The 27,130-nt window shown below is 35.0% G+C and overlaps 2 protein-coding genes across 18 annotated transcripts in view; one reads left to right on the top strand and one right to left on the bottom strand.

Annotated features, from left to right (window-relative positions):
* LOC125650178 (uncharacterized) overlaps positions 1-9,576 on the top strand; it is a 46,135-nt gene extending 36,559 nt beyond the window's left edge. For 9 of the 17 annotated variants that reach the window (XM_056164796.1, XM_056164801.1, XM_056164799.1 and 6 more), the window contains 7 exons: positions 478-579; positions 2,481-2,669; positions 3,305-3,403; positions 4,036-4,219; positions 4,548-4,693; positions 6,238-6,258; positions 9,231-9,576. In XM_056164796.1, the coding sequence (XP_056020771.1) occupies positions 478-579; positions 2,481-2,669; positions 3,305-3,403; positions 4,036-4,219; positions 4,548-4,693; positions 6,238-6,258; positions 9,231-9,434 (945 nt within the window). In that variant the 3' untranslated portion in view covers positions 9,435-9,576. Of the gene's footprint in view, positions 1-477; positions 580-2,480; positions 2,670-3,304; positions 3,404-4,035; positions 4,220-4,547; positions 4,694-5,014; positions 5,142-6,237; positions 6,259-9,230 lie in introns of all 17 variants that reach the window. The other 8 variants (XM_056164806.1, XM_056164802.1, XM_056164803.1 and 5 more) reach the window with 4 other exon arrangements.
* Positions 9,577-10,674: 1,098 nt separating this feature from the next.
* The window catches only part of LOC125649852 (dynein axonemal heavy chain 6-like), a 72,670-nt gene continuing 56,214 nt past the window's right edge, over positions 10,675-27,130 (bottom strand). The window contains exons 71-83 of the mRNA XM_056164788.1: positions 26,803-27,045; positions 26,366-26,599; positions 25,877-26,087; positions 24,093-24,195; positions 23,559-23,786; positions 23,082-23,279; positions 17,629-17,822; positions 16,309-16,502; positions 14,666-14,877; positions 13,439-13,676; positions 12,950-13,107; positions 12,565-12,711; positions 10,675-11,487 (exon numbers count right to left, since the gene is read on the bottom strand). Of these exons, the coding sequence (XP_056020763.1) occupies positions 11,248-11,487; positions 12,565-12,711; positions 12,950-13,107; positions 13,439-13,676; positions 14,666-14,877; positions 16,309-16,502; positions 17,629-17,822; positions 23,082-23,279; positions 23,559-23,786; positions 24,093-24,195; positions 25,877-26,087; positions 26,366-26,599; positions 26,803-27,045 (2,600 nt within the window). The 3' untranslated portion in view covers positions 10,675-11,247. The remainder of the gene's footprint in view (positions 11,488-12,564; positions 12,712-12,949; positions 13,108-13,438; positions 13,677-14,665; positions 14,878-16,308; positions 16,503-17,628; positions 17,823-23,081; positions 23,280-23,558; positions 23,787-24,092; positions 24,196-25,876; positions 26,088-26,365; positions 26,600-26,802; positions 27,046-27,130) is intronic.

The raw sequence follows: 27,130 nt of genomic DNA, 5'->3' as shown, positions 1-27,130 counted from the left end.
TATTGTGTCGACCGCTTATCTGTAGATCATAGGTTCATTTCTAGCAGTGTTTTCATCCCCCCCCCCCCCCCATTACTTTCTACTAAAATTGTATTTTTTGATTACATAAGAGAAATATAAAAATCTTCAATTTCAAATTATTATTGTACATTGTACATATATCCTCCACTTTCCATCCATATTAGATTTCTGTGGTGTGTTACTCCTCCTTGTCAGCTGATTGTGTCATTTGTATATCTAATGCGTGAGAAAAGATAAATCAACACTTTTTTTTATCAATTCTAATATGAATCTATTTATTGAATTTTTTCCTTCAATATTTATGCAACTTTGTGAAAGCTTCTGTATTTAAATAGACATAGTGATTTTGTTTGATTCTTTGAAGTAGAGTAGATTTATGTTTTTATATTCCTTTTTGTTTTATATTATTTACTATGCTATTTTATCATAAGCTTATAATATGGAACCTATATATAGGATGACACAACATACACAGGTACAAGCAGGGACCATTCCTCCTCACAATTTGATGAGACTCCGTCATCTAAAATGTCACAAAGGCGCGGGCGAAGGTCCAAGGTAGCTCGGCTTAACTAAAAGGGGCTGCTCTAATGCATGATCTGTAACTGCTTATTAACTTGCGACAAGAGCTTACCATAACAGACGCATGATTCTTTAACCGCCATCTTCAAAATGGATGGTAAATATTGATGAGTGCTAAGTCTGTAGATAATTATTGTATGATGAGTGCAAAGTGTATATATAGTCTTTGATCCTTAACAAAAATGCTAAAAATGCATGCGATCACAAGGTATGAAGATAGACAATATTTTTGGGTAGTATCATTCACAATTGCATGTCTTTCTCCCGAGTTTATTTCTTGGCTTCTACGTAGGTTGGTCTTATGACACAACTTATTTTTGCTTTAATGATTGATACAAACTCTATCTGCATTAGTTCTTGCACATCTATTCTTTGTGTTATGATTTACACCTGTTCTTTATTAGTCCGTGAATAAATCCATTAATAGGACATGTATTTATAAAACATTGACCTGGAATGGTGAGGAAGCCAACATATATCGCTTACATGTAACCATTAAACATGATGTATTCAAGACAATAACTAGCATTCTAACTTGCATCTGTTATTGTAGATTATTGTAGTTATAGATTGTATCCCCCATTAGTGGAAGAGCACATATACACTTATAGAATGACTGACTTCAGTTTGTATATCATGCATGAGTTAGATGTGTTTATTGTAATGAGTGTTCAAATTTAACTGTCCTTAACTAAAGATGTTGTGTACAATAACAATGTTATATTTTTTAATTATATGTACGTTTTTCTGTGAGTAATTTGTAGAATAAATTTTTAGATTGAAAGATGTATGAATTTCAAAGTTTTAGGCCATGAAAAATATGTTTGTTGTGCTTGGACAATTATATATACCCAGTAATGGTCATGATTGATTGTTAAACATTTACTGTGATTCTCAATGTAAGTTAAAGGAATAAATTTACAAAGAATGACAAACCTAATTCTTTTCCTTAATGGAAATGTCACTCAAACTGTGATATACAATACATTGATGAGTTAATTACAGTTTTACTATAGAATGGAAGAAAAAATGTCCATGTAACATGATTTGATTCCAGTATTTCAAGGAATACAGTAAAGCATGTTTATAGTGAAGTGCTAGGGACAAACAGTTACAGTAAAACACACTTATAGTGAAGTGCTGGGGACAATTACAGTAAAACATGCTTATAGTGAAGTGCTGGGGACAAACAATTACAGTAAAACATGCTTATAGTGAAGTGCTGGGGACAAACAATTACAGTAAAACATGCTTATAGTGAAGTGCTGGGGTCAAACAATTACAGTAAAACATGCTTATAGTGAAATGCTGAAGAGAAGAATTACAGTCGAACATGCTTATAGTGAAGTGCTGGGGATGAAGAATTTTGATTCATTATAAACGTAATTTGTTATATTCAACAAGTTCATACTTCAGGGAATGAAAATCACTTCACTGTAAGCATGAATTCATTATAAGCATGTATGTTGTAACCGTGAAATTAGAAAAAAAAAAAGAAAAGAAAAAGAACACAACATGTCCCCCGACCAAAATTTTTGTGGTACAAAGTACATGTATATTTTAGATAGTACCATATTAGTGAAATCACATTAAAACAATGCTTCACTATGAAAAAATTTAAATGTGTCACTAAGTTACATGTATCATAACAACATCCACATGCCCAGGTTTCTACACAGAGCTAAAAAATTTGAATTAGGTTCATCATCCTTCAAATAAATGAAAATCACATTGTAATGTCATTGAATATGTTAATATCAGACAATGTCTATAGCCTGTATATCTGTAGCCTGCAGAAGTAACAATTTATAATCTAAAGCCTCAAGTTGTTGACAATGTACTTGACATGAACAGTTTTGTTATTTGTCTCTATGCAGACTGGTCGTGCCCAGCCCAACAAAGAAGACAAGGATGAATTCTTCAAATCCCTGAAGCAGTCTGCTGGTGGTCACCTGACACTGCCAATGTTATTCTTCTACAAGTACCTACTGAAGCATGGGGAGGAGGACGGCAGTCCACTTATCGACAAAGATCTCTTCTTTTACATAGAAGTACAGAAGTTCAAGGTAGGTACATAATGTACTCTCCATAATTAAGTTTACATTCAGTCTGTATGAGGATCATTCATCGGGTGATTTTTTGAGGAAAACGATACAAATGATAATGGGTTAATTTTGGTATTTCGAACATCAATATCACAAATACTATGGAAATGACAAAGTTGGAAGTCCCAGCTACATTTTCTTTAAGTGTTTTAACCTCAATATCTTGATCCCTCAGATATCTCGAAGTTTTTTTAATTGTCCCCATAAAGTTTGAGATAATGAGGTTTGACTGTATTTTTTCAATTATAGTTCCTAAATGCTCAAGTATCACATTTAAATGTGGTTTGTAGTATGGCTCTTAAGCATGCAAGATATGTTACTTATGGGGGAGATATCTCTAAAAATCATTTAAATTTTCATTTTGTACACCCATAGTACTATAGTTATGTAGAATAAATATTGTATGGTTCTTCGGTGGACTGTAGCTGTCTAAGAATCATGCAGTATTAAAAATAAGCAAACTTGTGTAGTTTAGGATAAATGTTGACTGAGAGTATTTACTATTACTGAGAAAAAAAGAGGGTTCTGACTATGAATGCAGAAAAGTATACATATATGATGAGTAATAGTACATATATCATTGTCTGTCTGATCAGGATGCAAATCATGCCCACTCAGACGAGGAGCTTTTGAGGAAGAAAGTGCAATCCATTATGGAATGTTTCTTGGATTCTGTGACTAGTCCAACACTTCAGGTAAATGCAAAGTAATGAAAAAGTATTCAGATAGTGAGATTTTCAGACTACTTATTATTGTTTTAGATCAGAATCAATTAAATGTAAACTGTTGACCAGATTTAATGGAAGTACATGTAGAAGAAAGTCATGTTTTGGATGACTGGAAAGTCCACTTGTAAGTGTGTTTATTGGAGAGTGGAAAGTCCACTTGTAAGTGTGTTTTTTGGAGAGTGGAAAGTCCACTTGTAAGTGTTTTTTTTGGATGACTGGAAAGTCCACTTGTAAGTGTGTTTATTGGAGAGTGGAATGTGAATCATTTTAATATATAATTTAAGAAATAATTTCATTTTTGAAAATACATGAGGGTATGAACTGTGATGCTTCATGCTGGCATGAAGCATTGCAGATCATACTGTCATAAAAGGAATTTTATTTTTCTTTACATTCTACTTTCATTTCTGTCAGAATCCCCAACCATTAGAATAGATGTACTATATTTATCAAGTAGTTCTGTATTTATATCCACATTGTTTACAACTGCAGCACATTCATGAGGGAATGCCTATCATTACAATATCCAAAAATATCAACGGCAAAAACATTAGAAATGTTAATATGTATTAATTAACTGCCTGATTTCTTGAGAACAGATTGACATATCACCGCAACTTCAAGAAAAATCAATAAAGGGAGCTCAGAAATACTTAGGAGGAAAAGATATAGTGCCCAGCTTGTTTGATGAAGCACAGTTTGCAGTATTCAAAGAACTCCTTCCCTACTGGGCAGGGTTCAAACGAGGCTTCCAGCCACCAGAGGATCCTGCAAAGAGACCAGGTATGAAGAGCATCCGATTCTGTTTATAATTTCTTAACAGGAGTAGATATTGTATTGTCACAAGAGAGACTGATTCGGGTTTGCACCATGTAAAGTCTTTAGATATCTTGGTTGGTTTATCTGAATATGGACATATCTATGAATATAGATCTTCCACAAACAAAAGAAACGGAGGATAAAGAGCAACAACTAGTCCACCATTAAATCAAGTCAACACGAACATGCTTATTTCTCTCAAACCATTAACCCCCCCCCCCCCCCCCAAAAGTGACTTTATGGTAATACAGCTATGAAGCTTCAATTGTGTTATGCTTTGTTTATTTTCAAGTAACAAAATATCAGAAGATGCTCAAAAAAAGATTGGAGAACATAGAAAACTATGAGATTCCAAAGGAAGAGTTTGCCTTTCCTGCCATTCCAGATGGATCCATCGCTGCGTACACCTTCTCCTTGTCTGATGGGGTCCGATGGAGGGTGAGTAGTCCTGTAGTCATTCTAACGTAGGGTACATGTATATGGAACTTATTTACTTGGATTTTTACAACCTAGTTATTTTACACCTATTCACCAATTTGCTTCCATTTTGCACATCGGATTTAATAATTCGTATGCATTGTGTATAATTCACAGAATACACTGAATGACTCATAACAGTGATTTTTAACAGTTAACAAGATAATGATGTATGGAATGTACCTGTATTTTACTAAGTAGATTGGATCAGATATTGTTACATGTAATCACCCTCACAATGAAGAAAGGGTGCATATCAATACAGATGAAGTCATTTTGTAGCTTAAAACTCCAAGTTCAGAAATAGATGACGAGGAGGAGAGACAAAGCACACAAATGAGTCAGGAAATTGAACAAAATTACGATAAAGATATTGATGACATTGACGATGATGACGGGGCATCTATGTGTGGGTATTTGTCATGTGACCTCATTGTCACATGCTTAAAGCTGCCGTGAAATGAATTTTGTAGGCTACAGAAGTGTTCATTTCTCTGAAATACCTTCCCTGTATAGCATTGAGGCTATCTGGCATACAACTAGCGCTATTATGTTTAGCTCTTTGACCGAGTACTCTACTTGTGTATGTAGGCTATTCAGGTTTTGCTTGCAGATATGTACTGTGTGATATTTTTTTCTGAAATGAATATATGCGCTCACTTACTGCACTTCCTCTTTATATACATATATGACATATATTGCTTCAGATATAAACTGGTGGATTGTAATAAGCAATATGTCTGTGTATTGTAGATCAAAGAGAAATAATATTTACATGACAATTGTATAGGAATCCAATTCATATCTATTTTCATTGAAGAAAGGAAACTTTGCCCTGAAGGCTTAGATAAAATTGGTGCTACCCAATGTAGAGTTGAACTTTATGCCAGTAGTTTTACACAAGTATGTGGTTTGATCGATATAAAAAGGTGTAAGTTAATGTAGAAAAAGTACAAGTGTACATACATTTATGTTAGAGCTTTGAAAATGTGTTACTTGTACCAAAAGTGCACTAATGCTTATAAGAGAAACAATAATGAGAGTCTTTGAGCTTTCAAGTAATTAAAAGGTCGAAGGGCAAATTAACACTAACTTGGAATGTTGAAAGTTTTGTAGTGATGCAGGTCATTATGATGTAGTGTAGGAATTGTTTGATACAGTATGCTTCATTTACCAGGGGAGTCGGGTGTAGATTGGATTGTAGCTTGATGTGGCCAAAAACCAACAGCTTTCCAAAAGAGGACTGAATTGAATGATGGCATGTTTTGTAGACTAGTTGTGTAAAGTGGACATTATGCTTTATGAAACCTGATTATTTCTGTGTGTTGAAAAGTTCCTCATCTTGTATAAATAGAAATAAGTGAAAATTCAATTGTCAGTTTTGAGTGGGTTAGGTTCTCCCCTTAACTATGAAAAATTAAGAGATAAGAGAAATAAGATGTCCACTTTTCACCATTATAGATTTAAACATCTAATAAATAACTGTAAATGTAATCCTTTTACAGAGAGAAGGAGTGAGGGATTTGGTATGTGTGTCTGTTAGTGGTGTTGGGTCAATGTTTAGTCAAGCATTTAAACTTAGCAGTAGATGCTGATTACTTTCTGTTTAATTGCTTGGTGAATCATGACTGACCATTCATTATTCAATTAACATTTAATAGCTTGTCATTTAACTTTTATTTCTGTCTTGTTTGAGTAGGATGAAGAGGTAAGACCAACTCACTGGGTACAGGTCCAATTTTCATGAACGGGTTGCAGATTGTTGGTTTAGGCGAAAAATTTGCACTTTGAGTTTAATAGCTCACATGACTTCAGGACACCAGTGAGCTTTCCTCGTCAACGTTTGCTTTCTTTGTGCAGATGTTTCTTTAGAATTCGTGTCGTTCAATTCAGTTTACTAATTCATTTCAAGCTCACTGGGCTGAAGAACGTACAGTGCAAGCTATTGTCACTACATTGGTGTCTATTCTCTCATAGGCGAAAACAATTACATTTTAATCCTTTTCATTCAAAATGGTTGCAGTTGAAGTCGTCTGATATGTGGTACAAATGTTGTTATTGACAATGGACCCCAAAAAATATGGTTACTTTTTGCTATACATGTATAACATGACTTCGAATATCGATACCATGGCTTACCAAGATAAACTCCAGAATGGTTGCATCTTCAGTCACCATAATTGGTACAAATGTTCACCTAGTCATCTGGTAGAACTATTGCTTCCTTTTAAAAGTAGACAAGATTAATTTGCTGCGACAACTTTTTCTCCAGAACAGTTGCACCCCAAGAATACTTTTAAGTGTATTGACTTTTTGGATGGATGCAAGATAAGACTTAATTGTCCTCCAGAATGGCAGCACGGCAATCTACTTGCAATGTAGCCCTCCCTGATTTTTCTTTTCTAGAAACATCAGAATATTGAAAGTTTAGGAGAGCTCTATTATTGCAGCTAACAGAATCCATACCTTAAGTTTAGTACAAATGTTTCCCTAGTGATCAGTATGAGCTGCACATTTGGTGGTGGTCAGTTTGAACTACACATGTTATTCTAGTGGTCAGTGTGAGCTGCACATTTTTGTGGTGGTCAATTTGAACTATACATGTTCCTTTAGTACAGCAGTGGTGTTACCTTTTGGTGTGTTCTATAGTAAACTATAGCCACCATGTTTTGATTTGTGGTCTGTTGCATGCAAACTGTGAAGTCTTCTTTTGAAATAAAGTAGTTTAGCCAGGTAAATAATTCTGACTTTTGAGAGCCTCTTGTTTTTCAATGAGCTCATGGAGAGTTGGAAAAACACAAATATTTCAACAAAATACGCCGGTTTCGAGATACGTCCGAGTTATTTCCCTTTGGAGAACTTTCGTACATAGTAAGGCGCTAAAGAATTTGTTTACACGCGGGAGTGGGACAGATATTGATCATAGCGTAAGTGAATGTACTTAGTAAGTTTCTCATACACTGTTTGATAACCCGAATTCGACTGATACACAAACTAAGTAAGTGATAAGTATTTAGGAAGTAATTAAATACATAGAATTCTTATCCTATCACGTTATTTCGTTCGTCATAAGTACCATATCCAAGATATTTCTTGCAAATATGACATTGTTTCTATGTTTCCACTTTAGTAAAACATTTCTTTCGATAGTATTTAGTATTTCCCACATTTACATATTTAAAGAGAAGCCGCTTTTAATACATTTCATTGTCTTCCTCGTTGGCTGTATATCCACTCTGTCCCACTTAGGCATTCAAAGTTCCACTAAATGCACCTCCTATACAGAAGAGTTCGTATCTCGAAACTGGCGTATTGTGATCCATGATTTTGTTAGAATGGAGGGCATTATGGAAAAAACAGCAGTTCATGTACTACATAAATATATTTCCATGTACCAGTAAATATACCCAAATTGTTTTGGGTCTTTTATGCAACAAATATGTTTTGGACCCACTCTCTGGAACATGTTTGGACCAGTGTAGAATAGAAAAAGGTCACGTATAAAACTTGATTGCAGACAGAACTGTTTTGTGGAAAGAACTTTGGCGTTGGGCACATATTAGCACATGTAATTTTATATCAAACATGTATCATTGATCTTTTCAGCATTTTTAGACTAACCAGCATAGAGCACCTACATGTATTCATTATTTCACTAAAAGTCTTTATTTTCAGTATTACAATGCATGATTTTAAGACTGTTTTCCCAACTTTCTTTTTGATACTGTACTGTGTGACTATTTTTTTCTCCAAATACTTGTTTCATATCATATCATACATGACTGTTATCTTGTTATCATTGAAAATCTACAGAAATATAGAGAAAAACAGGAGAAATTACTTGCTAGACGAGTAGCTCACTCTTCTCTGAGTCGTTACAGTATTAGACTGGGACTGTCTCGAGGGCAGTCTCGACAAGGTAAAAGGTTAAGGGTCAAAGGTGAAGTTACTACACCCAACTGTGGAATGCATTGCACCACGTTTTGTTTTGGTATGGATGTCACAGGTGTTTGTCTAGCTGTTTCGCAGGTGTAGATTAATTTTGTTTAGGAGATGTATCAATGAACACATACATGTAGATTGCAATGTACCAAAGGTCAAGGACACTGTTTTGATTTTTTTTTTTTTTTAGGTATTCTGTGATTCATGTTTCATATTTGGGAAACTTTTATGTTTGGAACTGCTGTTGCTGTGGCATATAATCTTGTTGTGAATCTCATTAATGTGGGTCTAAGTCTTGCCAGAATTGTACATTGTAGCACTTCATTCAAACTATCGGTTTCTTCTTATTCCATTTAGATGAATCTAGGAACTATTGCATTAATTAATGCAACTAATTGATTTCAAATACATGTATACATGATCATATTATGAATTAACATAATTCTAACAAGTCTTATAAATTTTTATTAATTGTAGTTAAGAATTGAATTAGTTCTGTGACCTTGACTTGTAAGTTACATGTGTTTCCCTTGGTGAGATTTACGTCTAATTGCAGGACATGTCCTCAGATGATGCTGCAAGTATTCTAGGCAGTCCTTTAGATCGATCAGAAACAGGCACTACTCGAGGAGGAACCAGTCACAAGACCTTAGATCAGCTCAAAAAGAGGCGGAGATCCCACGTGATGAGTGTGCCACCAGGTGGCGCTTTGACAAGAAATAACACAGAATCCAGTGCTACCATTTCTGTTAAGGACTGACATAGACCTCTTTTATTTATACATGTGATATCTTCAGCCTCATGATCCTGGTGTGATATCTCAAGTCTTTCTTTGTTTATATATGCTTTACATTGTTTTATTATTCTTATTGATAATAAAATAAAGATTTGTTATTTTCTTAGATTGTGTTATTTTGTACCAAAAAAAACCCAAAAAAAACCCAGTTGTTGAGTGTACACACCATGTATGTGCTGCTACAAGGCTAAACTTTAAGGCACCAGTATGTGCTTTAAATATAGTACAACTAAGAAAGTTGTAATGGCAGAAAAAAAGAGAGTACTGCAAGTATAAAAATCCGATAATCAATTTTTTAATTTATCTTATTTAGCAAAAACTACAATTTTATTGCACCGCTGTGGGACTTTTAACTCAAGATATCCATGGACCCAACCAGTTTGGTAAGGGTATTTAAAGGGGAAGGAATATATTTCGTAAATATTGCAATATATATTTGTGTTCTGTGATGATACATATTTGTGTTGTGGGCTTGAGTAAGCAATTTATTTATGAAGTCTCACTTTACTGTGTTGTTGTCATGATAAGCAATACTTCAATATTTACCAGGAGATAGGGAAGTTGTCATAGTAAACATAATTAGCCGTTTTGATGGGATGTATAAGTTCCTTATACCTTTGCATGGCAAAAGTAGCGATGGACAACATATCAAACCATTGAAACCCGCATTGTCTGAGGAATGATCCGTCATCACACAGCACAGATGTGGACAGGACCAAAAATTTCCACATACCGGTAGTATAAGGTGTACAGTTTAATACTGGTCTTGTTTTCTTGCATTCATTTAATTTCATCTGCTAAAAAATACTTTGTGTGACTTTTTTATCACCGGATTTAAGAATGAAGGTGCAAATGAAATCATTGACTACCCTGGAGGAGGTGCTGCAGTCAATTACAGGTTGACTCGATCCAGACTGGGATTACGACAACGTACAAAGAGTGCATTGACCGGAATATAATATACAGCATCCAGTACTCTGGTTTGGATTCATTTTTGAGACCTTTTAATTGCCGAGACTGATCCTTAAAATCACTGTTTTGGACCCTACGCAAAGAAAATGCTGAAATTGAAAAGTAGTGGATCATTTAGAGGGTTCTTTACATCCAGGATTTGTAAAACTAAAGCACTTACAAGTTGAAAATCTTACAATTTAAGTAGTGCATTGCTGAAACATTCTCTGAAAATAATATGAAACAAGAGAAATATGAATCATTCTTTTTATTTATTTGTTTTTGTACAATTTCGAACAAAAAAATTATTTTTACAAATGACTGAATAACTGTATCACAGAGGTCAAAGTAATGTTTTCAGAACTGCATGGCAAGTACACTGTAAATGCACTTTATAAATACCACTGTAAAAACTATAAAAACCTTCAGTGAAAGTAATACATAAAACAATGAACCCTGTATAGGTATTATAGGCTGTACCTATATAATATATTGTACACTTAATCAAAACAGTAGGGTCAGCAGGTCAGATTCAAGGCACAATAATCTATCAAATAGTACATATATCACATTCTGAATAGAGGACGGAAGTTCACAAAACGCTACTCCAAACTGTTTTTGCAGCAGAGATACAAGAGTAGAGTCAGCAGTTTAAAATACGATCACAGTCGGCAACATAGACGTATATATCCTACAAATGTACATTCATGACATAAACTCATATTTCAAACACAACATACATAAATTAATGCATTTAATGTAATGTGCATTAAAACAATATCAATAGAAGGAAATAAAATTCTAAAAAAAAAATCAACAATGCACATCAGTCATCTAACTGACACAACATGGCAATTCCTCTCATAACCCAGAAATCGGACGGATGTTTGGACGGCACATCAACTGCAGTGACAAAGTTGGTGGAGTGCCCTGTTGACGATAATGTACCGGCCCTTGACGATGTCCTGTACAAAGGACATTTGTAAGTCTGTTTTGTAGGGACACTAGGAGTGTCGGTGGTGGCACCACTGGATTCAAACTTTTCTGGGGTGTCTGAGGTGGAAATCTGAAAGGGAAAACTTTATACGTCAAGATGTTTTCTCCTGATATCTTTACAAATTGTAATGATAGCTGAAATGGCAGTTGCAGTCGTAAACAACGCGCATATGAATCTTGATAATTGCAGTACATCTATTTTGACAACTAAGAATTCTAATAGAAATGAAAGTTAAATGTAAAATAAAAGAAATAATTTTCAGTTTTGAAAATATACGAGGGTATGAAATGTGATGTTTCACACTGGCATACTTTTCAGAGGGTGCTAATGTGCTTCATGAAGTATGCTGGCACAAGGTGTCACACTTCATACTCTAATGTACTTTCAAAAATGAAATTTATGTCTTAATTGACTGCATATTGGGAAATGTGTCTGCTTGAGGTTGTCATGCTGTAAAGTGGACTAGGCTTGCAGGGGCAGGCATTATTACCCAATATTCAGCAATAACCTTTTTATCGTTTATTTTTTTAATCCTATGCACTTCTTATTTTAGAAGCGTAAATTTGTTTACATTTTTGGTAGCAGACAAAGTGTTTACTTTCATTATTATTTATAAACAAATGTGACGTCAGAATCATCAAGTTATGTGAGCAGATGTAATGTCAATTGAGTTCAAGTAGTTCATTGGGATTTGAAGTGCAGTCCTGGCCTTTACAGCTCAGTAAAAGCCTTGGTACTCTCTACATAATATTTAAGAAAAAGTATAAAAATATGTTATACTAGTAATGAATAATGTTGTTGTCGGTTCCTTTTTATTTCTGAGCAGAATTACAGGTATTTTCCACACTAGTGGGCCCCCTTCCAGGTATCTGGCTAGCTGCACGCATGGCAGATCTCACCTCAGAATAATATTGTTATGAATTCAATCCTGATTTATTCTGTTTCTTCCTCGTTTAAAAAATGCAATGGCAGCAATTCCAAGGCCAACTTTATGCAAGGAAATCTTTGCATTATAACAAAAGATCTCTGGAGAAACGGCAAGAATTTTTTTAAGTTCTGGAGAGGATGCAAATTTTGATGTATTTCATTAATAAACCAGTTTTCTGTTAAAAAATTTCAAGGAATATTTGATTTTTTATATGTTACCTGAACTGGTTCAAAATGAATCTCTGGCAGCATTGAGAATCTGTCCCCTGCCCTTGAGTCATGTAGACATTCGTGGTTGGGGTCCCAGCTGGCACCATCCAGGAAAAGGCCAAACACCAGAACCCCGTTCTCTGGAGCATGATTACCCTATACATAGACAACAAAATGTAACATATTGCATGAAGAGAATAAAAATAGACACTGAATTTCAAAATGGTGGGTCTGGAAACTTGTTATCCATATTTAAATATGAGAAAGTATCTTAAAAAATATCTTGGAAGTGTTCAAGATGAGTGTGAACATTTTTGCTGTGAGAAAGACATGACCATGATAATAATTGACTATGTAGCAATATAAATAACAACAGATCAAGAACACCCTTAACCTTGAATGCACTTGTTTTCACAGATGGTTTGTGTTTAAGGTCACTCAGAGACTCCTCGGTGTCTGTGGGCTTGGTTTTTACATGGAAGTTGAACACAAGAGAATCCACTGAGATGCCGAGCTTCCTGGCATGATTCTGTTGTACTCCAGTCAAGAAACCTGGGAGAAGACAGTGATTTGACATTATATTGTATAACATCATCAACATGAAACTCAGGCACTGTCAAAGATTGTCTACATTATCAACATGAAACTCAGGCACTGTCAAAGATTGTCTACATTATCAACATGAAACTCAGGCATCATCAAAGATTGTCTACATCATCAAGATGAAACTCAGGCATTGTCAAAGATTGTCTACATTATCAACATGAAACTCAGGCATCATCAAAGATTATCTACATCATCAAGATGAAACTTGGGCATTGTCAGAGATATATCTTACGAGTAGTTTGCCTGATATTATGCTTTTTGAACCGGATATAATTACCTTGTGGGAAGAAGAATCCAGATAACCAAAAGGCTCTAGGTTGGTTGCGGGAGAGATCCTCTGGTTCTAAGTCGGGTGGTGGAGCGGAAGATTGTTGTTTTGTGTTTGCAAAGCTGGCTTTGATGATTTTCTCCACATTTCCACAAATTAGACTAGCCCAAGTAGCGAAGAATTCCACTCTCATCAACAGGTCATGTGTCCAGGATCCCAGCTGCTTACAAGACTCATATGATGCATTCTGAAAAGAGATCAAGGATAGTCAAAGAATTCTAACTTTTCTGTAGTGTCTCATTGATTACATGAATTATCAGTAATCTGAGTTTTTAGTTAAAAGTATCACTAACCCCAAGGGCTATAAAATTGATACTTATTTTCCTGTTCTGCATATCTATGCTAAATTCTAATACTCTGCAGCAGTACATAAGAAGATGTGTTTTTTAAAAAAAAAAAAACAAATGCTCCTGGAAGTGCCCATACTGATGCAAGACTTTACATAATATAATAAATGTGTATATCCAAGAGTCAGAACCCTGGGGTTACAAAATTCACAATTTTGGTACCCCCCTTTCTGCTTTTCCTAAATTTGCATTTAGTTTTAATAGAGTATCAACAAAAATTAAAGAAGTTTTTCAAATGATGAAGACAATAATCACTACGATAATTTTGGCCCCACCCTGGAATGAAAAAGCCTTACCTTGGGATCGTGAAATTTACAATTTTGGTAAAGGGATGTCTGTTCCTTCTAAATATCTATTAATTTAGCACCAATACAATTAAAGAAGATGTTATTTAAATGTTTTACATATAAACACTATATATCAAGTTTGACCCACTCTGGAGTCAGAGCCTCTACTCTGAGGATAATGAAATTTGGAAGAGGCCTTCCTGCTCTACCTGACTTTGCCATTACATGTAGTTTTTCTCACAGATATGCAGTTGTAGAATTTTTTTTTTGAAAATTAGTAAATTTTTGCCCTGCCCCTAATGTCCTATGGGTGCAGGATTCCTGAAATTTACAATTTATATCCCCCTTGTCCCAAAGATACTTCATACCAAATTTAAAAAGAATTGGAACGGTGGTTATCAAGAAGTTCAATTGTTAATGCACAACACACATTGCATGATGGACGACGACAGATGCAGACCAATAGCAATAGGTCACCTGAGTCAAAAGATTAACAAATATGGCAAACATTTTCATCTAAAAACACAGAAGAGTCCCTTTACCTTCCAGTTTTGTGGAACTTTCTGACTGAGCAGTGCTGCGTAGGCCTCCTCCAGTGATTCCGACATAATCACCTCCCCCTTCACAGCTAGGATCAAAGCTTTTAGAGATTCATTAATGATCAACAACAGATTGTTAAATCTGTCTACTTCCTGTCGGAGAACAGTCATCAAGGCTGAGTTTCCCACCACATTGTCTATAGCTTCTTGTACAACTGTAACAGAATGTTGTTTAGCAAAGGTAAATATAGCATTACATATTCATTTGTACTGAGTATGAAATATGACATCACAAAAACAGTTGGTTTTCATATTTTTTGCAAAACAAACAGAAGATAGAGGGTTTTTCAACAGAATTTTGAATATTTAATATGGCCTGCATTCATTCCCCATCACATCTTTGAAAGAATATGTCACATAGCAAAAGCAATGATATATGTGAGAATAACAATGGCGATATTGTTGCAGACCTAGTATAACTTTCAAAGTTATCTTATTGACAAAAACTAGCATATTGTGCACATAAATAGAGAATACTGGGATATTATTTCCGAGTGAGTCGTCTTCATTAGAATATTCTTGACTACAACACGTGGTGTACTTATTTATCTTATCAATTGTGCACATATTTATTTCATAATGCAGTCACTTGAATCTACTTCCTTAACATTTCTAGCATTTTGAGGGCAGAATTTTATAATCAGCACACTTGTTCTTTTCAATGCACATGTATTTCAAGAGTTAAAGGTCAAATGACAATCCCATATATTCCATTACTTAACTGTATTCTATTGACAACTGATTTCACTCACTAGATAATAAAAAAATTCTGTACAAACTGTCCTAAAAGGACCCTGTGGAGCTCATCACTATTTGAAATACTGTACACCTGAATACCAGAAAGACACATCTTTCAATGTTATTCATGTTTCACCTGAATAAAAGTAACAGGATTTTTACTAAATTCCTTTGACCTCAATAGTTATCACTAATCATGGTATGATAAAGAGTGTACTAATTTTCAGGAAAATCCATGGACTAGTCTCTTAAAAAATATCTGTACAAAATCTTATCCACAGACAGATAGGCAGACAGACAGGACAAATGGATTGATGATTCCATTACACCCTCTCCTAAACTTATGCAGTATTCTCTGTGAGAGAACAGATCATTACAAAATCTAAAAGTCCATAAAGTTGAAAAAACACCTGTAAAATGAAAATATCCATAACTTTCTCTAATGTTAGAGAATCTCAATAAAAATGACAGGTGCACATGCAACTTCATTACATACATGTACATAATGAATACACAATGTTTGAATCAAATCTCAAATCTGTTCATATACTCTGGACAATGACAACATCCCCTCAAAATGGAAAAAATATCAATGACTTCCTTAAATGTTAATACACTCAGAAAACTGCTCAAAATGGAAGAAAAATATCCATAACTTCCTTGAGTATTGAAATATCTCAATCAAAATAGCAGGTGCACAACTTCATTATTCATATACAGTGTAAGATATACACATAATATACATGTACTCTGGACAAATTATGACTTCGGATGGACAGACAAGGTTATTCCAATATACCCCTCTCCCCTAAACTTCTTTTGCAGGGGGTATAAAAACATGGACCTACTTTTTTCCTTCTCCTTGTCCTTCAGTTCTGGGGCCTCCTTAAACAGGATGTCTTTCAGTGAAGGTCGTGGGATGTTCTGAATCGGTCCGGTGTGGGAGTCCCTAACGTCCGTGAAGTCCTCTATACTGACTGGCAGCAGCTTCAGGATGTCATTGGCCACGTCTAGAACCACATCATCATTGCTTTTTTCAGTTCTGCAAAAATAAAAACAAATTTTAAATTTTAACCATCTAGTGTGAAACTGAAAAATAACATAAAATTTTGATTTTGCAATACTTTCACATCAATTTTCATAATTAACCATACAAGTCATCAAAACCTAGATTGAGTAACATGCTCAAAATTGAAAGGGTGAGTTGAAAGTATTGTGTCATAAAATTCCACAACCACCCTCACATTGATTCAGTGGTCATGGTGTAGTTTGCACTTGGACTATACAAGTGGGCATGATCTTGAATCTGAGATGGTTTTGCATCTGCCATTCAGATGTAAAGAGTAATCATGCATAAAAGCTGGCACTGTATATCACATAATTTTGGCAACTGGATTTTTTGGCAGATGAGGAAAATTTGCTATATACATGTATTTAAAGTACAAATATTTCCACTCATACATATAAAAACAAGAGGTACTGTGAGCAATGCTCACTAAAAATATCCCCTGCTTACCCCAATCTCGCAAAGGGTGTTGTTAATAGGTATAAATTACCTCTTTCCTGAGTGTAAAAATATGGTATGTCTTTGTAGAAGAAAATGGAAGATATAGTCCGAACACAAATCCATGGTATAAACCTATAATTTTGACCTTGAGATCAAAGGTCAAGGTCATAAAGAGGTCATGAATGTACATGACACAGTCTCATGGTGATACACCCATGTCTTATGGTATGACTATGTCAAAACCCTATAATCAATTTTGACCTTGAGGTCAAAGTTCAAGGTCATATAGAGGACATGAAGGTACCTGACACATCATCTCATGGTGATACACTCATGTGTCAAATATGGGTATGCCTATGTCAAAGAACAAAGAAGTTATGGCCCGGACACGAATCCATTGTAAAAAAAACCTTTAATTTTGACCTTGCGGTCAAGGTCATATAGAGGTCATGAAGGTACTCGACACATCGTCTCATGGTGATCCACCTGTGTGTGTGTGTGTGTGTGTGTGGTGGGGGGGGGGGGGGGGGTGGGGGGGGGGGGGGGTATAATAAAGTACCAAGATTCAAGATTTCTTTTACAGAAAAATCTGCCAAATATACCTTATGTCAAAATTACTTGATACATGGTAAACATTATAAGCTGAAGGGTTATCACCTACCCCAAGATATCCAATGACAATCTGGGCTGTACATTAATGATGGTCTCGATTAAATCCTGGGCTTGCATCTCCCGACAAGCCTTCTCAGCATTGTTTGTCATTCCAAACAGCTCCGGAGAATCGTAGTTTGGCAAGCTCTCCAGATATGTTACTACTTCAGGGAATGCAATGTCGGATTTGATTGGTCTATAAAGCTAAAAGTAAACAGTTTACAAGGTATCAGTACTACTTTTTTTGTATCTGATTATCTACCTGATCAGTATAAATCATTAAGTGAACAACTGGAAAAAGAGTTACAGAAAACCATCCATCAAAACAGATACTGTGGGATCATTTTAATTTGTGGGGGCCAATGCTTGTGGGAGAGCAAAATTTTGCTGGTTCATGGGGACTTAATTTCATGGGTAAGTGATATGATTTCACTAGGAGAGATAACTCTACTTGGTTTAATTTTTTTTTTAGAGGACACGTAAATTCCTGGGTAAGAGTGACCCACGAAATCCGCAAACATCAATCCTCCACGAACAATGATGATTCCGCAGTACTGTTAAGTGGAATTTTTAGCGAGACACAAATTTAGTGACTTTCCCATAAAAATTGGTATATATATTTAGCAAGAACTAATTTTAGCAACTTTATAATTCAAGAAAGATAACTAATGCCTATGATACGGAATAAATTATCAGTGATATTCAATTTTGGCGATCTCAACACTCTCGCTAATAATGCCAAAATCAAATCCTCGCTAAAAATTCTACTTATACATTATCTGTAAACTGATGTAATGAATGAAAGTATGACAATATATTTAATAAATCAAAATATTAAATCAGCATACCTAATCACAACATATGATTTAATGACCAATCGATACTGAGTGCAGTTATTTTTATGCTTATGGCTAGCTGTAACATTGAGATATACATGTCGAAGCCTCATCTAAAATTTGTACATGACTGCTAGTTTATTATTGAATACACTATGAACAGTACTTATCTAAGATTTTAAGCCCGCTTCACTACAGAACTATGATGTTTCTAAATATGGAATAATCATGTACAATATATAGGGATACAGACAGAGATAGATTTGTGCAAAGAGCATTTGTTGTAACAATAAAATTTCATAAACTTGTCATGCCAGGTTGGATTTAGATGGGGAGCACCTGGTCTCTCCCCTCCTCATTGAAAAACATCAATTATATCTCATTTCTATTCTAGAATTTGCAAATAAAACCATGAAAAAACCCCAGGATCATCAATTGGCTTTTTCTTATGTTCCCATCAGCCAATAGGGATTAGCAATTTCACCTGACTAATGAGGGCCTAACTGTTTTGCCAATACCCTGCAATCAATGTCCTTCGGTTGCAATCAGCCATCAGCTTTGCTCTAGACCCAATGGGGGGGCCTCATAGCAACCCTAAGACCTTCCCAATAAGTGGGCTTAGTCAATGGGCTTCTATCAGCTATCAGGGCTTTGCCCTACATTCAACTAGAGCTTTGTAGTGGCACTCCCTAGTTTCTCACAATCCTGGAGCCACTTTTAGCATCAGAAATATTTAGTAGATTTTTCTCAAAAGAAAAATAATAGTTTGAAATCGTAGTGCTTTATTTTTTGACAGAATTTTATTGAACAAGTGTGTCATTTATATGAATACAAATTTTGGTGCTTAAATTTTTGGCAAACTTTCTTCACCCACTAAAAAAGCCAATATTTCAAGCATGCCAAATGACCTGATATATAGCATATACAAGTAAATGATTAAAATTTGTTGGCAATAGTAAAAATAGGCTGAAAGAGATGACTTTACCTACTAAAATGAAATAGAATTTTGGCTTCAGTACAGAATGCTAATCTATGTTTGAACATCATGCAGTATTTATAACAATTCATGCAGTGCATGAATGCATGCAGAATACATGTATACCCGATAATCTAAAACCCCTTCTTTCAGTCTGACTTCAGACAATTCTCTATTTGCTATTGCATAATAGGGAAAGAGTACCAATTCATTTCCCATAGGCCTCAATACTCAATACATAGCTTTTGTCCCTTTCTCTATTAACTAATGTCACTTCTGTATATTGCCATGCCCAAATACCACCATCAAAATGTTTAGAATTATGGATTTCAATTTGCCTACTGCCATCCGCCACCAGTCTTCAGGTAAAAAAGGTCAAATTACCTTGTATACATCCCCACGATAACAATGACAACAGCCAGGAACAGAAGACATGATTATACATATATGATTGGTCTGTCCAGTGAATCATAATGAATCACAGTTCAGCATGTTTCTTGAAAACAGGTCAAGTATAAATGCAACAATATCTTGAATGTTATCATTCAAAAATTGTCTCTGACATTCTCCAGTAGAATTGACCAAACATAAACAGAGAAACAAAACTACTATCAGCTGCTGTAAATTTGTGTACCATGTGACCTTTGAGTGTATTAATGTGTGTGATGTCATATTTCTGTGTTCCAGAAAAAAGCTGCAGCTATTACATGTGTTTGTCAGCTGCTCAATGTATTCAGTCATCATAAAACCTACCATGACACAAATGAAACGGTTGTACATATACTTATGTGTTTTACAAATGCACAAGTGCAGAACATCCCACTATTTAACAAAGTTTTTCATAAAAGAACTAAAGCAAAACAATTTCATGCTTTTACATATCTTGTCATATGTGATCATTCATCAACCATTTTTTTTTCAAACTGAAGGATTAAATGGTCAAATCTGGCAGTATACCAAGGTGAAAGTGTATATTAATTTTAGACAAATGCTCACACCATTTGAAAGTTCATTCCAAACCCTGTAAAAAACCACAAAAAATATATCCAGTTACTTTTATAGGTCACATTTGTACTTGTTTAAACCTAAAGTGATCTGCAGTGAATCACACCCTTCATTTAAAACATACCCATACCACTGTAATTTCCTCAGTCATTTCTGAATTTTGTGTGATAATTTCTTATTCCAATAATTGATTCAAACTCTTAGAATATTTCTTTCAATTCTAAATGACTTCGCTCTTGATTTTGGCCAATCAAGTAACACCAAGCCATTTATACCTCAATCTTGGGTAAACAGCCCCCTGGATTACACATTCAGGTGTGGGGGTTGGGGGGTTGGTACTCTTGTTCCATGAAGGCAATAACAAGTAGAGATCTGGGTCACATTGCTTGTTCATGATATCAAACAAGATGTTTACTCCCTATACACATGCAGTCTATTGTACACCATTCATATGCAGTGTACATCAGTGCTTTAATACCATCTTACCTTATGCACTACCTATGATGAAGTAAAATGGGTCACACATGACAATCAAAAACTTGATGACAAATAACAAACATAAATTAAGTTTTTCTATAAAAATTATCCAAGGAGCAGTGTAAATTTTTCTAACAATTTTTCCTTCAATAATTCATACATATTTCATTATTGATGACAAATATTCATGCAATCCATTTCTGGTTCATACACACTTATCAACTTCAAATTCTATGACTTCTCCAAGAATTATCAAGACCTTTACACCCATTCCAAACAATTTATTCGATGAATACTACTTACTTCATAATGTATACAGGTTTAAGACTCTTGATGCAAACAAACAAATGGATGTATACATGTAGGTTGATGTATATTTTTGGGGTTAATTTGTTTATAATAGGTTCTAAACAAGATACCCATGGGCTACATTCCTCACCTGAGTCATCTTGGCCCTGCTGTTGTTCAGCTGTTGTGATTTTCAAAAGAATTTATTTCAACTTTATTCCCATGAAAATTTGGACCCCATATTTTGGTCCCAACCTAGCCCATGGGGTCATAACATAACCAAACTTGAATTCACGCAACAGGGGATGCCTCAACACCAATATGACCTTGCTGTTCTGGAGAAGGTCAAAGTCATAGTATGAAATAAAAGTTCTTGCTATAAGACCTCTATATACAAAATATGAAAGATCTACATTAAATAGTTCAGGAAATATCAAATAGGTTAGGCTTTCTTAAAAGTAGGTCGAACTTCAAGGTCAAAAGGTTAGAGTAAAAAAAAGGTTTTGTTACAAGGAATGCATATTTGAAATATAAGAGCCCTATCCTCACTATTCAATAGTTATGAGTAAGGTTAAAATTTTGAAATTTGAGTCAAACTCCAAGGTCAAGATCACATGAAATGCAAGGCCTCACCATAAGGAATCTATATGCAAATTCACATGGGCATTATAAAGAAACCTTGAATTTACACAACTTGGCAACATTTGCATATAATTTAGTGTGGCCCTACTTCTTGAAAAGAATCTGTTTAAATTAATTTCCTGTACATTTCGATATAAATTTTGATCTCCTATTGTGGCCCCACCCTACTTCTGTGGCCCCCTGAGTTGAACCACTTTGTTTTTTATTAGAAGATGGTGGATATTTTTTTTCTGGATTGAAAATTTATTTTCAGGATTTTTATTTTGATTTAATTGATAAAACTTCAGACTCCTGGGGTTGAACAAACTTGAATTACTGTTGTTGAGATGAAGGTTTTTAGATCATGGTCCTGTTCTTGAGAAGATTTTAAAATATTTTACCTATAAATCTGCAAGTAAATCTTTGATCCCTAATAGTGGCCCCAACCCCAAGGCCATGATTTGAATAAGCTTAATCTATTCTATACCATAAAGCTTTCATGTAAATTTCAACTTTTCTGATCCAGTGGTACTTAAGAATATTTTTAAATTGACCCCACTCTATTTTTGCCTTTTTTTTGATTATCTCCCCTTTGAAGGGGGCATGAACATTCCTTTGAACAAACTTGAATCCAAGGATGATTTGTGCCAAGTTTGATTGAAATCGGCTCAGTGATTCTGGAGAAGAAGATGAAAATTTGAAAAGTTTACAACAACGACAAAAACAATTTTGATCACAAAAGCTCACTTGAGGTTCTAAAAATATGGAACTTGTAAATTTTCTATAATGTTCAAAAGTTTAAATATATTACACTTCCCTATAAAACCCACTGAGAAATCATGGGAATAATATTTCCATCTGTTAAATTTTTCTCATTTTACTTATAAAAACATAAATTTAGTTTTCTTTTCATCATTTTTGAAAAATGTTTGTAGCAAGTGTCATTAATCAAAGAATAATTAATGTACATTTAAAAAAAAAAAAACTATACAAATTGAATATTTTCAAAAATTAATCTGGCTGGAAATTGGTGAAATTCAAGCATCTTTCAAGGACAAAACTTAAAATTTCCATGACTTTTAAGCATCTCATCATATTTTCCATGACTTTCAAAGTGAATTCAATGACTTAAATTTCCATGACATTTCCAAACCATGCTATTGTATTTTTTAAAGAATACAGAATTTTCTTGCCTTATGATATAAAACCACAAATAAACAGGAATATAATTAAAAGCCAAGCTTTACAAGAGAACCTTACCCCATCAGGTGAGTATGTATAGTCAGAGGTCAAAGCCTCAGGACAGAAGAACCTCTTGAGGAGGGCCCCAAGGCACCTCATATCCCACTCATCTGTTACACGACCTCCATAGATAACCTCACCAATTAAGAAGGTCAAGGCCTCCCATGGAATGTCATCATGTTCTTCCAGTAAATTCTGTAGTTGGCGTACTGAAACCTACGTAAAAAGAACTTGTATTAAAACTAAACCACAGATTTCCCAATACTGTTTAATTAATTCAATATCAGAAACACAAAATACTAGTTCTACAAATATGAATGTTTAAGCTTATATTAAACATTTCAAAAAATGCTTTAAAAGCATGTATTTTACCATCATATTATAACTGGTCATAAACTATCATCTAAAAGGGGGTTTATGAACATAATGACAAAAATCCATGACATCTAATGATTAATCTTTTAATATAGAAAGACAGCAAACATTCATTCTTACCGACAAATCCGAATCATTGAATCCATACAGTACGTTCCATCCCAGGCGACCATACTTTTTGCGTTCATGGATGACGCTGTTAAAGAGACACAGACCAAAGAGAAGTTTCTGCCAGTCTGGTCCCGCTTCACGGTACTCAAACTTCTTCTCTGTGATGGTTCCTGTCCCTCCACTGCCAAACGACCTCAACATGTTGGCCTTCAGCCCTTGTGGGGGTTCTACAGTCATCTGGGTAAGAAGAATTCACTTGTTTGCCATGACTTTTTCCAATAGCTTGCATTCCTCAGAATAATTGCAGACATATGACAAGGCTATTTTTTTTTATCATCAACATGAACAAACATCTCCATTTACATTCCAGTTCTGTATTTTAATTATTGTGGAAGAAATACATTGTGAACAAGACTGTCTAATTTGACAGTAAAAAAGCCTCAATGTCCAAAACATAACAAAAGGTATCCTTAAAACATTTTGACCAACTTTTAATTCATTTTCAAAAAATAACAAGATGCATTTGGATGCATTTTGACCAACCTTCATGCCAGTCTGGAGTATGGATATAGGGAAGCTTGAATCTGGTTTAGAGCTGAGCCATAGTCGGAATTGTGGATCAATATCATCTCCAGCATGACTAAGCCTATTAAAAAGTATACAAAACATAAAGCAAATTACAAAATCCAGTTTTCCTTATATGTAAATCTCAGATGGTGTAAATTACTCATATTTCAAGACATTTTCTTTTCGTGATCTTGCTTTGTTGGATTTATCAGTCATGCTTAATTTTTCTGAATGATTGGTTTGTTAATCACTGATGTAATTACACAAAATTTTATACCAGGACCTTATTTTTGCAATTAGACAACCTCGCATATTCATGCAAAAATGAAGTTGATCAACAGTATTTGGATGTCTAAGAAACGTGTGTCATTGCTTTCGCAGTTACAGAATTACAGTCAAACCTGTATTAAGAGACCGTCCAACGGAGAATGGAAAAAAGGTCACATATGACAGGTGGTCTCTTAATACAGGTTGCCTATTTTCCACAGTAAATGGATAAAATTTCGTAAATAATTTGTATAATGGAGAAAATGACTACATGTATTTGGAATTTATCATTAAGAATATCAAGTACGATTTTAATAGTTGTAAAATAAAATTAATAATACACTGTTGTTAAAAATCTAGAATATGATGTGTTGTATCATAATTTTTTATTCATCAAAAATTACATTTTTAATCTATTTATGAATGATAAACTTTGCATGCATTTCATATTACACATTTACATGAGATTTAAAAATTATTTATGAACTGCATGTAAATTTTCTAAAACTTATAAACACTTTGTTGTAAAGGGTATTTATGTATAGCCTACTTGTACAGTGTAACTAAAAAATGCGATGTTTGTGGTAAGAAAGCAAATGGTGAAGTGTTGCGTCTCCTTTTGTACAATACATGTTGGAAAAATGTTATTCAATTTGAGAAACATTAAATAAATCACAATATCAACTGTACATGCACAGCAAATCTTTTAAGCTTAGAACTAATGCAGGCAATTTTCTTGAACTCAGACGTGTCAAATACTCGGGACATATCGAAGTGAGCCGCTAGTTCCGGTCATTATTCTGGAAACCTCTAGTATCTCATGCAGGAAAAACTGCGAATACTCCGTTTAAAATTTCAGTCCTAAGCACAATATTTACCTGATTTATATCACAATGGGGCAAATTTTTACTCTGTTGAACATAATGGTATAACAAGTGGTAGATTTTCATTTCCGATCTAGCCTACCCGGCACTTCTTAAAGTTTGTCGAAATTCACACCTTCAAATACACCGGCCTTGATTCCCTGATCCTTGATTTTGTTAAATAAACATCAACTCAGGTTTTATTAATTAACCACACACGACACTGCATGTTGACAGCTTAGGTATAATAATTTATTCAGAGGGCCTACTAAACAAGATCATTGCCAAATTGTGTACCAAAACGAAAGTGTTAGGGGCGATAATTCCCAGAATAGTCGTGCATTTGAAAACGAAAGTGTTAGGGGCAACTGAAATTGAAAGTAGTAATCACGTTGTAATCGAAAAATGTACAGTCGTTAAATAGAGGTAAAATTTCGTGAAAATAAACAAAAAGGTTGTAAAAATCATGGTCGTTGGTCGCGTCAGACAGGTGGTCGTTTAATACAGGTACAATATATAGAGTAACGTCTTGGGGGGAACTTTTTATGGTCACATATGACAGTCAATCGCTTAATACAGTGGGTCGCTATGGCAGTTTTGACTGTATCCACTTATTCCCCACCGACTCACTTCTCAACAATAGTTTGCAGTCTTGGCATGAATGAGGCTGCCAGATGACAGTTTTGAAGGAACACCCAACGCCCTTTGAGGATCTGTGCCTTGGAAATCAGCTCCTCTGCCTTGGGGCCCTGGTCTCGTCCCAGGGAGATCATGTCAAGGTGTAAGGCACTGCCTCGGAGCTCCTCAGCAAACCTCACTAACTGGGCCAAGGGGTCAGTTCCTGAAAAAGCAAAAAACAAGAAGTTTGAATATGTCTTGGATGTGTTCTCAATTTAAATAAAAAAACATTCTAAGAAATAATTAGTCTTAGGCATGCCAATAGAGGTGATAAGTGTCACTTGTAATCAATACAACTGACCATAACACTCAGAAAGTGCAACTCCCATAACATAAACAGACATTCTTAAGCAATGTTTTTCCTTGTTCCATTAATACCAAGTTAGTGTGCAGAATGCAGTTTAACTGAATTTATTGGGTAGGTAATGTGTGTATCAGTACCTGGGGAGAGGATGAAAATGAGTGGAGTTTTAGCTGTAGAATCATCATAAATCTCCTTAAGATCAAAAGAACCAGACGATATGAAGTTGTGTCCTATGTGTTCCTCTACAAATTGTCTTATTGAGGTCATCAGGGCATCGGGGCGCAGAATCTTGATGAGGATCAACCGATGAAAACCGGACAACTTCTCCCAGGCAAAGATAGTGCCATAGTCATGTTCTGGATCATGGCCAGCTAAAATAATAAAAGAAAAGGTATCCTAAATTGCCAAGTGATAAATGGATGAAATGCATATTCTTCAAGCAACACATTATAACTGCTTATATCAGTTATCAAATACAATATCAACCATTTCCCATGATGCAATATCTACTAGAATCAAACAACTGAACACAAGATGTATCCATGATCGATTAGTCATGTCTGGATGTATTCACCTAGTTCCCTGTAACTGGTCTGCATGCCTTTGAATGGATCCTCCATCTGTTTGAAGAGTTCCCAGTGAAGATGGTCTGTGATCAGACTCCTACACAGGCCGTCAAAACTGGGTATGCCGCTGTCCAGGTGCTGGCACTGTCGCCACATGGCATCCGTCACCCAGTTGGGCGGGACCTTTTTAGGAGGAGCATCAGGGTCCCCTGATCTAGCTTGATACTCAAGTCTCTCCATGGAGGTCAAACCTAGAAAGAGCATGCATTTAAAGACAGTCATTATGTTTACTTTTATGTTTTGTTTTCATTCCTTACAGTCTTTTGATGTTACAGG

Source organism: Ostrea edulis, chromosome 5, assembly GCF_947568905.1.
Source record: "Ostrea edulis chromosome 5, xbOstEdul1.1, whole genome shotgun sequence".
Lineage (NCBI taxonomy): Eukaryota > Metazoa > Mollusca > Bivalvia > Ostreida > Ostreidae > Ostrea > Ostrea edulis.
Note: the sequence above shows the minus strand (reverse complement) of the source record. Positions and strands in the feature narration are given on the sequence as shown.